Genomic DNA, 16,313 nt, shown 5'->3' with positions numbered 1-16,313 from the left:
TTTTTTTTTGAGACAGAGTCTCACTCTGTCGCCTGGGCTAGAGTGAGGTGGTGTCAGCCTAGCTCACTGCAGCCTCAAACTCCTGGGCTTAAGCGATCCTCCCGCCTTGCCCCCCCAGAGTGCTAGGATTACAGGCCCGAGCCACCGTGCCCAGCCAGAGTAGCCCACTGCTCCTCCCGACTCTCTACACCCAGTTTTATTCTAGCTCCATCCTTGGCACTGATGTAACTCAGCAGCAGTCGGCGGATGTGAGGAGAAAGGGAGTTGGTAGTGAAGAAAGCGGATTTGGAAAGAGGTGCCAGAGAGTCTGCAGACGGGGCCGTGTGTAGAGGGGCTGTATGTCGGCCACGTCCAGGCCACTGAGGCTGGACCTTCTGTTGGAGAGTTTCTGTAACTCGGACATGGTACTTGCAAGAAGACATTTGTCTCAGTGAGAGCAAGTTTTGAAGCAGTGGGAAAAAGAGGATTTATTGGGACAACTGGCTAATCTATTGGGGGGAAATCAAATTATATTCCTATTTTACATGATAGTTTCAAATAAACATAAGGCAAACAAATATTAAATGTAAGAACAAAACCATAAGGAAAAGATAGGTGAATATTTGTATATGATCTTGAGGAAGGGTTTGGGAGTGTGAGGCTAAAGGGAGAAAAGAAGCTTAATAAGTTTGATTACTGACAGCTTGCCATTTGCGAAAGACATGCAAATGCCATCTAGTGCAAAGAATATATCCTTAAGGTATAAAGAGTGCTTACAAGAGAGGGGGATATCATAAGGGAAAAATAGTCACAAAAGAAGACATTCCAAATGGCCAACAAACAGGTGGAACAAGTCACCACCACAAATCGAAAGAAATGTAAATAAAACCAAAAGATTGAAAACACTTATTCAAAAGAATTTTATCAAGAATTTGGGACTCATTGAATCTTAAATTCAGCTGATTAGTTAAAAAAAATTTTAGGAGTATTACAATACGATTATAGTAAAATCCCGATTTAATGTTGCATCTAAATTCTAAAACTTTTTTTAATGCCATTCCATAATGTGAGCAATCTAGAATAATATTTTAGCGCTCTATTAGACTTTAATGCAAAGATAAAAATTATTCATAATGAACAACTTTACATAAATAAGCATTACTTAAGTCCTTATTCTCAAAATTAAGAACCTTAAGGTAAAATTGGGTAGTATAAACTTTGGTCTAGGTTTTTAAAGAATAATAACGAATTCCAAAGTAAGTGAATGGGTTGCCACCACGTTTGGAAACTCCCATTGGTTCTGACTCGAATGCGGCCGAGGCCGGGTGTGGCAGGAAAGGTGTTCACCTAAGTGTGAGAGCACGCGGTGCCCGAACCCACCCTGTTTGCCAGGCCATGGATATTGGTTTATAACTGTGGATTCATTGTTCTGCACTCCTATGAACAGCCGAGTGTGTGCACACGTGTACCCTGTGTATGTATGCGTGTCCGTTTGTGTGCCAGCGGGTCCACATGTCTCAGGAAAAAAAGAATTGGAGAGTGAAGGCTTCAGTACATTTGAATTTCAGGAGTGAAAGGGAAAGGACAGGAAAAGGATGTCAAATGCTGGCTGGAAACCCGGCAGCTGGCCTGGTAGGAACTCCTCGCCCAGGGAAGCCTTCAGCCCAGATAATAAGAGGGACAAATGAGAATCTCTTGTTAAAGATCAACTTTCCCATGGGGCCAAAAGAATGCCAGGGCAGTGAGACAAAAGACACACATCTTAATCCTGACTGTCATTCATAAAACACCCTTTGTCTATTTAGTACTTGGCTCTGTGGGCCAAGGGCAGGAAAGAACATTAAGGAATTTTTATCAAGTTACACTTTCAATGAACTGAGCTTTCTATGAAAGAATTCAAGCCAACTTCATTCAGTACTTGTTCTTGTTTTTTGTCTTTTTTTTAAAGGAAGAGTGAAGTTTGAAATGCCGTATGTAGTCAGTGATTCTGCTAAACAGCTCCAGAAAACATTTTTAAAAATTGATTTGTTAACTACGTTCAAATGAGGGGAGGAAGAAGAGAAAACGGGTTGCTTGGTTTGCCCCGTGAGCTCTGTAAACACATTAAACATGTGGCCGCACCAGGGTGGTACCTTCTTGTGGGAGCCAATCACCAGCCCCCCATCCCACCCCAGCAAAAGGCCACAAGGGGAGCAATGCCATTTGCTTGCACTAAGGTAGTCAGTTATTGCCAACTGGTAAACGCCTTTCCTTCCAAATAAAAAAATAAATTCATATGCTTCGGTATGGATAGGGACTCTAGAACCAAAGAGAAGGCTCACAGAAGAACGAATTGACTTTGGAGGCTTCCTCCCTCTAGACCTCAGCAAAGACGTTAGGATCAAATATTTAGCAGCTGTGCCTCTGGCCAGGCTGTCCCAGGCGAAGGGAAATAAGGTATCTGAAGGCAAGGAATGGATTGCTCGTGTGAGTGCTGCCTAGATACAGACATCTGCTCTTTCCTTACACAAAGGATTCTCCAAGCTCCCCCTCCCCCTTGCTCCTGGGACTCGTGTGCCTGCTTATTTTGCAACTGTGTTTAGTCATGGAATTTCCAGAGCCACTCGAGTCTGAGGAGGAAGCCCGTGGCCAATGAGTCAGATTTTAAACTCGTGAAAAGGGTTATTTGATGAGTTTAGGGATGACGCTTGGGCACAGTCACGGCTAGTTCCAGTCACTGCAACAGGGGTTGAAGAAGAGGACGCTGTTATGATCTGCTCTATTCCCCGTCGTGGAATTCAACCTATTTTCACCCCACCAATTCCCTGCTCCCCTGAAACCTTTCTCATTGGTGGGACCAGGCATCCATCCAAATGTTCATGAGGAAAAGCCAGGGCCGTTTGGGGTCTCATTAGTTTCAGCTCTCCATGTACTAATAAGAGTCCTGTTGGTGTCTCGGTATCTCTAAGAATATTACTGACCCTCCCCTGTACACCATAACCCTAACTAGGGTAAGAGGTTACTCTCTGTGGAACCTGTGAGGTCTGTGGTCAGAGCCAATGGTTCTAAGTCTAAGTGGGTGGCAGTCTCAAAACTAAATGGAGAGCTTGATTTTAAAAAGGCGGATAGGCCGGGTACGGTGGCTCATGCCTGTAATCCTAGCACTCTGGGAGGCCTAGGCGGGTGGATCGTTTGAGCTCAGGAGTTCGAGACCAGCCTGAGCAAGAGCAAGACCCTTGTCTCTACTAAAAATAGAAAGAAATTATATGGACAGCTAAAAAAATATATATATAATTAGCCGGGCATGGTGGCGCATGCCTGTAGTCCCAGCTAGTCAGAAGGCTGAGGCAGGAGGATTGCTTGAGCCCAGGAGTTGGAGGCTGCTGTGAGCTGGGCTGATGCCACGGCACTCTAGCCCGGGCAACAGAGTGAAACTCTGTCTCAAAAAAATAAATAAATAAATAATAAAATAAAAAGGGGGAGACCCCAGTTTTTTGGCCATTGTGGCACTGTGAGTTTGCATGGAGCCTGGAAATGGGTGTGTTTAGAAATCTTTCCAGGTGACTATAATTTAGAATTTTTTCAGGTCTAAGTGATATCCTATTAACCCGAATACGTTGATTTATTGCATGAAATGGCACGAGGAAGAATCTGGTTCCTTAGTGAAAAGGAAAGATGCACAAGCCCCTGTCCGGGCCCCTCAGCGAGAGCCCAGGGAGGGGCTGGCTGCTTCACCGTTTTTGTTTCTATCTTCCTTTGCTTTGCAATGAAAATAACTCGGCCGTCATGTGTGCCAGAGGTGCTGTAAGGAGGATGGTTTGGTTCCTGGCACTGGGGTAAGCCAAAAAAAAAATGACCAAAAATAAAGAAATAAATACAGTCCTCATGAGAAACGGGAGAGAAAATAATCTGACTGTAGCTGGCCAGTTAGATCTGCTCACACGATTTCCACCTGAAGCCCTGACCCAATCCTTCTCCTTCAGCCAGCACGAGCCGGCCAGAAGATGACATTGAGACCCCAGGTGTAGAAGCTGGCCTTGTGACGCCAGGTGCAGAAGATGTGGCAAGCCCAGGTGTAGAAGATTTGACAACCCCAGGAGCCACTGAAGAGCCCTCTAAGCCTGCTGGCCCGACAACCCCGGTGAGTGTCCTGGGAAGAGAGGCGTTCGCTCCACAGAGGTCACACGCAAGGGTAGAGCATACATGATACACACATGTTAGAAAGCCCACAAACCGCATTTCCTCTGCTCACAACAATCTTTAACACAGAAGACTTTTGTGACCAAATGTGAGAGGGTTCCTCTCCACCAACAAATAAGCAATAAATTCTGCAACAGACACCAGCTGGGTGTCCTCTAATTCAATTCCAACACTATGTACTGGGAGGTAGTGTCAGATCCCACAGGGTGAGGGCTCAGTTCCCAAAACTCCCCACCCTCACCCAACTCCCCGCCAGACGACACCAGTTGCAAGTCCAGGCCTCTGGAACTTCTGACCAACCAGCTATAAATTGGGGTTCCCAGGACCTCCCTCTTTGGGTTGGGTTAATTTGCTAGAGCGGCTCACAGAACTCAGGGCAACAATAACTTATGTTTCCTGGTCTATTACAAAGGCTGCAGATGAAGAGATGCACATGGCCAGGTCTGGGGGAAGCGGCGTGGAGCTTCCGTGCCCTTCCCAGGTGCACCACCCTCCGGGAACCTCTACGTGTGCAGCTATCTGGAAGCTCTCCAAACCCAGTCCTTTTGGGTTTTTATGGAGGCTTCATGACATAGGCATGATTGACAACCACATAGAAATGTGACTGGATAAAAAGGGTATGATCTCATACTAATAGACTGAGTGGAGAAACCCAGCAAGGCCTGTCTGTCCAGATTCTTCTTGGCCTCTCTGTGCAGTGTTCCTTCCTCCAGGGTACGGGGCAGGACCCTCTCTGGAATAAGGGTCTTTTGGCCCACAATCAGATTAGAGTCCTGCCTTGCACAAGTGAAAGGAGGGCAGGAGAAGGTCAGGGAGAGAGAGATTCTGTCTCCTGAGGCCTAAATTGCCTTAACATTATAACAAGGGCAGTGGGAGTGATGAGCCAGGAACTGGATGGAAACCAATATATAACAATACCATAGTACTTGATACACTTTCTATATATAATATGTTATATCTATATATAAAAGTAGTGTGAGCCACCGTACCAAGAAATAGTTATATGGCTCATAACAAAAACTACAGATAAGTCCTCATTTAACATCAATGATACGTTCTTGGAAACTGCAACTTTAAGCAAAATGACATACAGCAGGTCCTTGAATAATGTCATTTTGTTATAATGTTCATGAGAAAAAAATTGGTTTCATTTTAAGTCCTGTTGCTTAAAGTCACAGTTCAGGAATCTACTAACAGTGTTAAGTGAGGACTTACTGTATTTCCCAGTTTCATCCAGTTAGCAGGTGGCTGGTGTGCTGGTCACAGATGATTTGAGAATAGAGACCAGGGCATCTCGAACTGGTGAGGAACCAGGTTTTTAAATTTCTAATCTGAATTAAGTGCTGATTAAAAATAAATCTTCCTTATTCATTAAATCAAAGATTCATTGTTAGAATTTAGGATTACTATTACTATATTTCTATATTATAATAAAACTGCATTTCTTCTAAATTAAAAAAAAATTTCCAATCTGTTACACTCCAGTCTTCAATGAAAGTTGTCGTGGATGCTGTATCATTGCAGTATCATTGCCATAAGGGTTCCCAAATATGTGTTCTTAATTTCTCGCCTCACTATAGACTGGTGATAAACGTGGACCACAACTGGTCTGCAGACCACGCTGGTGTAGACTACGTAGAATCTCAACTGACATGCCCCTAACCTAATGCATTTTAATGAACTCATACACATCTACGGCACCTGGCATGGGCAAGACAAGATGCCAGGCACTGGGGGGATTAAGGAGGTCCATGAGCCACACCCTCAAACCTTGAGGGGCCTATATTATAATCTCACTGGCAGCAGAACAGAGCCTCCTGTCTGCCTGTGTGATCTCGTGTTCCTCACCCCCCTCACTGTCTCTGTTTCAGCCACGTTGGCCTTTCTGACCTTTGAGCACACACCAAGATTGTTCCAACTTAGGCTTTTGTTTTCTCTGCTTGGAACGCTCCCCAGATCTTTCCATGGCTGACTTTTTCTCATGCTTCTGAAGTTTGATATCATCTCAAAGATGCCTAAAGGAACCTCACCCCAACCCCTATGCCCCAGTAGTTACCCTCCAGCCCTGAGATCAGCAGTCTACTCACCAGATTTGGCCCACCGACTGTTTTTATAAATAAAGTTTTATTAGAACACAGCAATGTGTATTCAGTTGAGAACTGTCTGGCTGCTTTCCTACTATAAGAGCAGAGATGAGTAGTTATGACAGAGCCCCTGTGTCCTGCAGTGCTGAAAATGTTTACCATTTGGCCCTTGGGAAAAAGTTTACCAAATGTTATTCTAGTATAGTCTAGACTAGTCTGGCTTATATTTTCTTTAAACCACTCAAAGTCATCTAAAACTACCTTTTGTATTGGTTTACATGCCAAATGTTCATATTCTGCCACCCTGCCCCAGAATGTTGCTTCAAGAGAGCAGGGAATTTTTATTACTCAAATTCCCAGGGCTTGGAGCCATGCTGGGCTCATGGTGGGTACTCATGAGCATATATTTTTTATTATGGTAAACATATAACATAAAATTTACCATCTTAACAAAGCATACAATTTGGTAGTGTTAAGTATATTCACATTGTTAAACAAATCTCCAGAACTTATCTTGCAAAACTGACACACTCTACCCATTAAAAAATAATTCTCTCTCCCCCCAGCTGTTTGCAACCACCATTCTACTTTCTGTCTCCATGAATCTGACTACTCTGGGGACCTCACATATGTGGACTCATACAGTATTTGTCTTTTTGTGACTGGCTTATTTCACTTAGCATAATGTCTTCAAGGTTCATTCATCTTGTAGCATGTGTCAGAATGTTCTTCCTTTTAAAGCTGAGTAATATTGTATTGTATGTAGGCACCATGTTTTGTCTATCCATCCATCCACCCACCAATGGACACTGGGTTGCTTCCACCTCTTGGCTATTGTGAATGGTGCTGCTATGAAGCACTGTGGCTGTGGGTATGCAAATATCTCTTTCAGACCCTGCTTTCAGTTCTTTTGGGTATATATCCAGAAGAGGGATTGCTACATCATAAGGTAGTTCTGTTTTTAATTTCTTGAGTAACTGCCATACTGTTTTCCATATTCCCATCAACAGTGCACAGGGTTCTAACTTCTCCACATCCTTGCCAGCACTTACTATTCTATCTTCTGTTTTTTTGACAGTAGCCATCCTAAAGGACATGAGGTAATATCTCATTGTGGTTTTGGTTTGCATTTCTCTGATTAATGATGTTGAGCATCTTTTCATATGCTTGTTTTGGCCATTTGTATGTCATCTTTGAAGAAATGTCTATTCAAGTTCTTTGCCCATTTTTTAAATCGCGTTATTTGATTTTGCTGTTATTGAGTTGTAGGAGTTCTTTATATCCTTATTAGATGTATAATTTGTAAATATTTTCTCCCATTCTGTAGGTTGTCTTTTCTCTTTGTTGATTATGTCTTCAGAGGCACCAAAGTTTGTGTTTGATGTAGCCCATTTGTCTATTTCTGCTGTTGTAGCCTGTGCTCATTAAGCATATTTGTTGAATGCTACATTGGCTTGAACTTTGGAGTCCATGGAATCACTTCCAAGTCCTGTTCCTTCGCTTATTGGCTGTGAGTTTGGACGTATTATCTATTCCTTGTTCGTACAACAGGACTAATAATAAGATCTACCTCGTAGGGTTGTGCCTGGAGTAAATGAGAATGTATTCAAAGGGCCTGGCACATAGTAAGCTCTCAGTAAAGGCTCGGTATTACCCTAATGGGGGAAGAAGGGCATTGAAGGATGATACAGCCTAATACGTGCCAAGCAAATGTGACAGGGAAAAATTCAAGTTCAAGGGAGGGAGAGAACTAAAGTCTAGTGATCCAGTGTTTTCAGAATAATTAAGACCCCAGGAAGTCAGCATGCTGAACATTTGGTATTCATTTCTGGAGGAGACTTGATTTTATTCCTGTCCTCTCACCCTTTCTGTTTGTTTTCTTATTTCCACTTTCTTGTTTTTTTGGAAGGAGGGGGAAGGAGACGGGGAATCTCCACTTTCACTTTATGCCATCATGTAACTTATGTATTTATGCTACCTTAAATCTTTTTCTGTTAGAAAGCAGAGAATATGTTTTAAAACATTAGGCTTTATTTTCTACTTTTCCTCATTTACATCTCCAATAGGTGGCAAAGAGTACAACGAGCCGTGACATTGAGGATCGGCCAACCCTGGGAAGCACAGGCCATGCCAAAGAAGAGAGCCAGAGCACCACAGTCCCAAATGTGGCGACCAGCCACTCCACAGGTAAGGAAACCAGTTACTCCAATAGGGGTTGATCTAATTTTGCATATTCAATGCATTCCAAGAGCCCATGAGCAAATATAATAATCAATTGGACACATATTGGAATGTAAGTGTGAATTCTGAACCAAGCTTGTATGTGGTAGGTTTAGAATTCGATTTGTTGAGTTGCTAAATCAAATTTGACTTATTAGGTTGCTGAAGTTCTCTTTCTACCTTGAATGGTAACTAGTGATAATGTCTCCACAGGTGAGTCAGGTAGCGACTAAGGTTGTGTTGCTGACCCTAAACTGATGTAAGGTTACATTAAGAACTTTGTGTTGACACCTACGAGCACAAACTCAGCCAGCCTATGTAAATCTTAATAGATTCTATACTGATACAATAGTTAGCATCTTACATTGGATTCCTGTCTGCACATGTAGAGCAAGAATCTGTTCTACACCTGCCCTACCAAGATTTGGGATTGTACTCATGATTCATAGTTGGCACCTGCAGCAGTGTGAATGGACTACCTCGGAGAGAAACTTCAGAGGCCTTTGGGGCTTTGCTGTTTTTATTAATATATTCAGACCATCACTGATGACAATGAGGAAAGGTCATTGTCAATTTAGCCATGGAAAGAGAGCACTTCCTGTTTGTAGAGCTTTCTTAAGAGAAGTTCAGTCTTTCGGGATTTTTTAAAAATATGCCTTATTTTATAGTGATAGTTGGGGAGAAAAGGAACTAATTCTCCAATAACTTCAATGAGTGCATGCTAACCTGATAAATTTTACATACATCATTTTATCTAGATAGGTCTTATGTTTCCATCTCTAAAAGGAAAGTAAATATAAAGATCATGCCTAAAGCAGTCGTTGATCTGAACACCTAGAAAGTTATTCTGTATTGTTCAATATACCTTTCCAGGTCCAATCACTAATCTGGTTTTAAAAACTATAGCATTTCTGAGGATTTAAAAAATACTTTATATTTATACCCGCATGTTCATAGCAGCATTATTCATGACAGCTAAAGTATGGAAGCCACCCAAGTGACCATGGATGGATGAATGGATAAGCAAAATATGGTCTCTACATACAATGGACTATTATTCAGCCTTAAAAAAGAAAGAAAATGCTGACACTTGATACAGCATGGGTGAACCTTGAAGGCATGTTAAATGAAATGAGCCAGTCACAAAAAGACAAATACTGTATTATTCCACTTAGATGAGGAACCTAGAGTAGTCAAATTCATGGACAGAATGTAGAATGGTGGTTGCCAGGGGCTGGGGGAGAGAAGAATGAAACGTTACTAATTAATGGGTACAGAGTTTCAGCTCTGCAAGGTGAAAAGAGTTGGAGGTAGACAGTGGTGATGGTAGCACGTCAGTATAAATGTAATTAATACCACTGAACTGTACACACACAAAAATGGTTAATTTGTAGATTTTATGCTAAAACTGTATTTTAGCACAGTTTTAAAAAACTTAATAAAGTGCTTTGAAATAAAACCTAAAGCTTGCTCCAAGCTGTTAAGGAAATGACTAACATTTAAACACCAGAGAGAAGCAAGTATGGCTAAGCGAGGAAAGAACAATCAGTATGTGATCATCGGGAAGCATTTCAAAATTTTGGAGAAGAAATGCTCATTTGGGTTGATAGCTAATTAGCAGCAGAAAATGGAGACTTCCACATTGAATATTCTGTCATAGCAGGATACTTCTCTTCTACGCCTGAAAAAAACAAATTCTCCGTTGCCTGGGAAATAACTCATTGTCACTTTCCCTTCCTGTCCCCTGCCCCACCCTGTCCCAAAAATTGTGACGTGGGGCACATTTCCACTTCACATATCATTATCCCAAGATGTTTTCGCATGAGCTAAAGTGTCATTATAAGTGCTTAGTTTTTCAAGAAGTAATTTTATTGGGGCAGCAGATGTCCAGTTTTCCCATGAAATGCCCAAGTGCGATGATGTTCACATGTATGACACAGTCAGAGTAATTGGGAGGGAGGTGGGGAACACAGGACTAATAAGCACTAATTTAGTAACGAATCTTCCACAAACTTATTTTACTTTTGGTAATATATTTTCTACTCGATGCTGTGCTGAGTGATATTAATGGTATGTTACGAGCCTGGAATCGCCATGTTAGGACACAATAAGCAAATGATTGGCGTATGTCTGCGGAGAGTTGACTTCTAAGGATGACATTTTGGGAGTTGATTCGACAGCACCTTTGTTCTGAAGGCTCAAACCCAGCACTCCCGATCGTCTTCTGGAGTGGGGGTAGCACAGTTGGGGTGAGCTCTGTACGAATGCTCCAGAGCCAGGGGCTCAGCTCATGCAGCGAAGGCTGGTTTCTGGGACCCATACTCCGGAGCCATCTTGAAAAGCCACTGTGTTTTGAGGAGAGTCTTGGTACAAAAGGGGAGATAGTTTATTTCAAACCCAACCATTAGAAAAAGTAATATCCTTTTGATGATGCCTGACTGGTTTTACCTTTGATTAGGAAAAGTACTGGATATCTGGGGTATTGTGCAAGCTGTGAACTAAGAATCTAGGAGGGGCCTGATTATTTAATTCTCTCCAATTTCTCATTAAGTCAAGGCAGCTTGACTTTTTCTCCATCTGCAATCTAGGTAAACAGCCACCACCCAGAGGAGTTCAAGACTCAGTATATGAAGAGGTCAATAGGAGAAACAAAACACCTCTATTTTAAAAATAAGTTACTGTGTAAAATTATCAAAAAGAAACTCACAATGGAGAATATTCACATTGTAACTATTACACTAAGTTTGAATGCAGATAGAAATCCTAAAATAACAGAGACATCAATACAAAGGGTATATTCTCTCATTAAACTCAGCTGGGCATAATCTGATTTTATTACCAAAGAAGAAGCAGGAAATTGGTATCACAAGACGAATCACAGTGTTGGTCACATCTTCCCAAACCAGAGTATCACTCTCAAAGTGAGTCAGAGACTCAGTCTGTAAGTTTTCCACAATCCTGACATTGGACTAAGATCCACACCTCTGGATCTTCTGCTACCTTGATCTCTGAAACTTTTTGACCATTTAAGATTTCTGTGGTTTAGTTTTTTTGACTTTGCTTTCTAAATTGAATGAGAAAAAGTAGTGTTCACAAAAGTACTATGAACCCAGAGGTGTAAAAAAGGATTCATAAATTTGATTATTATTAGTTAGTTATAAAGGCAGAATCATGTGAGAGCTTGCTTAAAAATCTCCTGATCCAGTGTATTTAAGAAATTATCCTTTTTGCTTATGTTTTGCTACTTTCTACTTAGGGTAAATTCACTTTTTGCCAATTGTTAAATTGTAGTTATTAAATTCTAATAATTCTATCTTATTACATCTCTTTGTAGACAAAGCTGGTGGAGAGACACGGGTAACAATTGACAAAGGTAGGCTAGATTGGGGTATCCAAATTCCTATGGGAGTTAAGAAAAAATTTCTTTGAACCTAATCTTTTGGGATGAATTACAGTCTTTCCTGGATTGTAGTCAACCAGAGCAGAATAAAAACTTTCCAAGAACAGATTTCAAATTTTTTTTCCTTAACGAAAGAAAAGGGAATTCTTTGTATTTGAAAATAAGCAAACCAGAAATGAGTCTGTTCTCTTAGTGACAGCTATGGGGAATGATGTCACATCACAATGTAAGAATGAAAATACAGGCCAATTTAATAGCTGTTCACAAATGCTACCCAGCAATTAATAGTGAAGCCAGTGTGAGATTATGCTTGATGGATTCTGAGACCCAGAAATCACACCATTCATAAAATGGGATTAGAATAGCCCAAAGTTTCTCTTCTTGTAAGTCAGCTTCCACTGGAAAGGGAAGGGTCCTTCTGACATTGCTCTAACACCCCTCCTCTGCATGCCCACCTGACACACCAGGTGCTAAATCAAGGAATTTCTTAACTTCTTGCTTCTTTCTAGAAAGAGAAACAGTAACTTTTGTGAATTAGGCTACTTTATAACTACTTTATAACTAACATGTCCTGCCTATCATCTGTCAGCCGCAAGGAACTCTGGTGAGTCACCACTTGAGACTTTATTCCTTAACGGATTTCACTGGCATGGCTCTGGGGTGGGCATCTACTTTTTTTGAAAATGTGCTCAGCTAGAAAGGCCCAAGTCCATGCATCTGTGACAGTTACAGTAGTTTCATGTCAGTAACCTTATAGTTACTGTGTAATTAGTGCCACGTAATATATGTTACCAAAAATAAATATATCTACCCTAGACTAGATGTAGTATTTTTTGTGTAGTTGGATTTCCTAATACCAGTATTTGTCATCCCCGAAAAAAGTGTATTGTTTTTTTAAAAAGAAAGTATATTTGGAAATAAATTCAGCTGGAAAATTCATTTAAAAAAATTAAGTGTTATTTGCTACGTACAGCAGGACAGTGGCATTGTTTGTATATACCATGTTTTATTGCGGGTGTATGCTCTATCTGGGGTTCATGCTTTTTTTCCCCTCTTATTCAGATGGTTTGACGACAGTGACCCTGGTTGGAATCATAGTTGGGGTCTTACTAGCCATCGGCTTCCTTGGTGGGATCATCCTTGTGGTTATGAGAAAAATGTCGGGAAGGTACTCGTAAGTAAACAGCTTACACCCAGGTGATAGGTAAACAAAGGTGGTCGTGTCCAGAGCTCAAACCTTTGAACTAAGAGAAATCTCTAATATAAAGGTCACGTTGAAAGCCCCTTACCTCCACAAGTACTATGTCTGGAGTTTCCCCAGAACTAAATAAACATCTACTTAGGCCATATAACGTTCCCAAATAAAAGAGAGCCAGAGATGGCTCTTAAGTTGACGCCTATTAAGATCTGACCAAATTTGATCTCTTGTCTTATTTTTCCAATGAATTGAACTTGAAAGAAAGCCTAGACCAAATTTTAACGTGACCCCTACTCACTGTGCCCCCTTTAGAAGTAGATAGGTGATTTCTGGGAATGCACTTGTCACCAAGCCAGGGATATTCTAATGAGGAATCCCACTGGTGATGGGGACTTTTCATGTAGATCCCTTCTTTCCTTCCCTGCATACACCTGCACGCGTGGTCATGCATGCCCAGCTTTGACCATTGATGGGGGAAGGAATTCTTTCTCTTTATTAAACTTCCTTAAGAATTCAGAATATTCAAACTCATGGCCAGAAGAAAACTTATTCCTGTTGGGGAGATGATATATGATGGGGGAAGAGAAAGGACTAATGATATACAACTGGGGGGTTGAGGGACAAGATGATACAGCCGCAGATCTAGTATGTTCAGGAACTGGGAATCTGACCCTGGCTATATAGGACTAGGTGGCATGAAGGAGGAATGAGGAGGAGAGGAGAAGATCATCAGGTGCCAAAACTAGAAGGCTTAGAGCAGCGGTCCCCAACCTTTTTGGCACCAGGGACTGTTTTCATGGAAGACAATTTTTCCACAGACTAGGGGTGGAGGCCGTGGGGGGATGGTTTCGGTATGATTCAAGCGCATTCCATTCCAAGCGCATTTTATTTCTATTCTTATTACATTATAATATATAATGAAATAATTATACAACTCACCACAGGTTGGGGACCCTTGGCTTAGAGACTAGGACAATAGGAACAATGACTCACAGGTTGTTATTCACAATGCCAGTAAAAGAAGTGACAGTCACCTTTCTTTGTTTTCACAGACCCTAAGAGGTGAAGGATCGTGCCCTACTGCCAACAGGCATTAAAAAGAGAATTTCTGACTTCCCCCCGCCCCCATCCCTGAGCTTGTGGGAGAAGATGACCCATGGAACGCTTGGCCACCCCACTCAAAATCCATGGCGATCCCTCCCCTTGCCACACGTAACTGAAGGAAAGACAGCTCACCACGCTTGGCTCCTCTAAGCATTTGCCTTTTGACAATTTTCTTGAATATAAATTTTATAAAAGATGATTTAAAAGACAAACTGCCTAGAAAACAGAGCAGAACTACGTGAACTGACTTGCAACTAAGACATTATCACTGTTGATGTTAGAAACTGTAATCATGTGTCTTCCTTCTGACCATTCTGTTATTGTTAAAATGCAAAGGGATCTGGAAATATTTATATCAACAGAGTCCTTGGATCCAGTGCTACGTCCGGTAATCGCACCAGCATTTTGCAATTGCTGATCTGTTGAAATGTACACGTCCTACTGTAGTTTGGTCTCTTTGTTTGTTTTTTTTAAATCCCAATCTGGTGTGAATAATCAGGTAGAAAAATCTAAACTTGGGTAATAGGCAATGAGCAACTGCCTTTTAGCTGGTCCAGATACATCGTTTCAAAGACAACTATTGGATCGTAAACAGGAAGTCTATACTTTGGAGAAGACACTTTGTTTCTCATAAGGCCCCCAGGCAGCCTCTAGGCTTGCTTTACCTAAAGGCTTCTCAGTGATGACTCGATGACTCAAAGCTTGCTCCCAGCTGCGCCCCCAGCTCCACTCAGAAGACAGGTCACTAGAGTTAAGGGGGGCAGCCTCCTCTCTTCCCTGTGACCCAGACCCTCTGGAGTGGCCGCTTTGCTCTGGAACATGGAGATCTCAGGGCCCTGGATGCCAAGGAGGCTGCTGGACGTCTAGCGGTGCTGGAGACTTAAGCGTTCCAGAAACCAAGAACCGTGTTGGCCCCCAAACAGAAAGAAACCCTACGTGGCCCTCCGGCGTGGAGACAGCCAGTTTTCTAGCGTTTGCTCTCTGCCTCAGAGGAAAGATGTGGGGGGAAGAAAGTCATCTTGTACAATATTAATATTTTAAAAGTAGCTGGATTTAGAGACTTGATGTAAAAATAGATGTCCCCAGTCTTCGGGATCTAAGCACAAATTTCTGTGGGTCGCCCTGTTGAGAAGATCAAAAGAAAGGAGCCCAAGAAGCAGTTCTGTCTCGGCCCTTCTCGTCCCGTAGATCCACTGAGTTCTTTTTCCTAAACAAAAAGTTTTTAGACCGAGCAGATGCTCTGTCGTGATTGCGGTTGTGCAATTCTGATATCCTCTGCACTTGTGAGAGTTCATAAAACAGGAAAGAGTAAACCATCAGTCGGAAGCACAGCCCATTCCTCCCGTATTTCACAGTACTGTGCGGATGTCATTTTAAACAGTGTGTCTGTGTGTTCCCCAAATCCAGCTGTGCGTTCCCCACCGGCCCAGGTTCCACGTTTGAACATCAGTTGATTGAGAGAAGGGAAGTTAGACGAGCTGTTTGAGGTTTGAATAACTCAGTTTCGTTGTTCAGATTCCTGAACAGGAGTTAGGAATAATGTCATTTATTCTTTCCCATCCTCCTTTCCCCGGCCTCCCTGTAAAAATAGCAGTCGACCCCAAGTCATACACTGGACCCGGTGCCTGCTGGGACAGGACTGTGGGTTTCTTGTTCACACCTGTGTTGGTGCTCAATGCAGTGTAGACATGTTTTCAAATAAAACATGACTGTGTACAACAATGAGTCAGACCTTTGATTGCAAATCAAGTCAAGTCTGGGTGGGTCACACTAAGGAACATCTCCAGATAAAATTACAACTTATATAAACATCTGCCTGTGGACTTGATCGAGAGTGGATTATAAATGGTCATGGGAAGTTCATCCACAGGAAAGAAATGCAACTGCACCTTGCAGCCAGGTAGAGAGGTGCAGGTCAGACGAGAATGGGGTGGGAAGACCAGGGGCACCTTGGTTGGAGCTGATTTTGCCATCTCTGGTCCTAGAGGGTTAACAAGTTTTTGCCTGACTTAATTTCTCTGCACTAGAGAGTAGAGCCAAAAGAGCAAGCAGTTTCATCTCACCCTTACCAGTCCTCCCCGGTTACCTGACCTCAGGTGTGCAGGGCTTGGCTACCAAAGAACAGGAAGTAGTAGCCCCTGGGCAGGGC

General features: G+C 42.2%; 1 protein-coding gene across 2 annotated transcripts in view; it reads left to right on the top strand.

The window, feature by feature from the left end:
- Window positions 1-15,886, top strand: part of PDPN (podoplanin) — a 30,069-nt gene extending 14,183 nt beyond the window's left edge. Inside the window, exons 2-6 of one of the 2 annotated variants that reach the window (XM_045546080.1) lie at window positions 3,942-4,099; window positions 8,309-8,429; window positions 11,797-11,835; window positions 12,925-13,030; window positions 14,113-15,886. In XM_045546080.1, the coding sequence (XP_045402036.1) occupies window positions 3,942-4,099; window positions 8,309-8,429; window positions 11,797-11,835; window positions 12,925-13,030; window positions 14,113-14,119 (431 nt within the window). In that variant the 3' untranslated portion in view covers window positions 14,120-15,886. Of the gene's footprint in view, window positions 1-3,941; window positions 4,100-8,308; window positions 8,430-11,796; window positions 11,836-12,924; window positions 13,037-14,112 lie in introns of both variants that reach the window. The other variant, XM_045546079.1, reaches the window with a different exon arrangement.
- Window positions 15,887-16,313: the final 427 nt, after the last annotated feature.

This window comes from Lemur catta, chromosome 3, assembly GCF_020740605.2.
Source record: "Lemur catta isolate mLemCat1 chromosome 3, mLemCat1.pri, whole genome shotgun sequence".
In the NCBI taxonomy this organism is placed as follows: domain Eukaryota; kingdom Metazoa; phylum Chordata; class Mammalia; order Primates; family Lemuridae; genus Lemur; species Lemur catta.
Note: the sequence above shows the minus strand (reverse complement) of the source record. Positions and strands in the feature narration are given on the sequence as shown.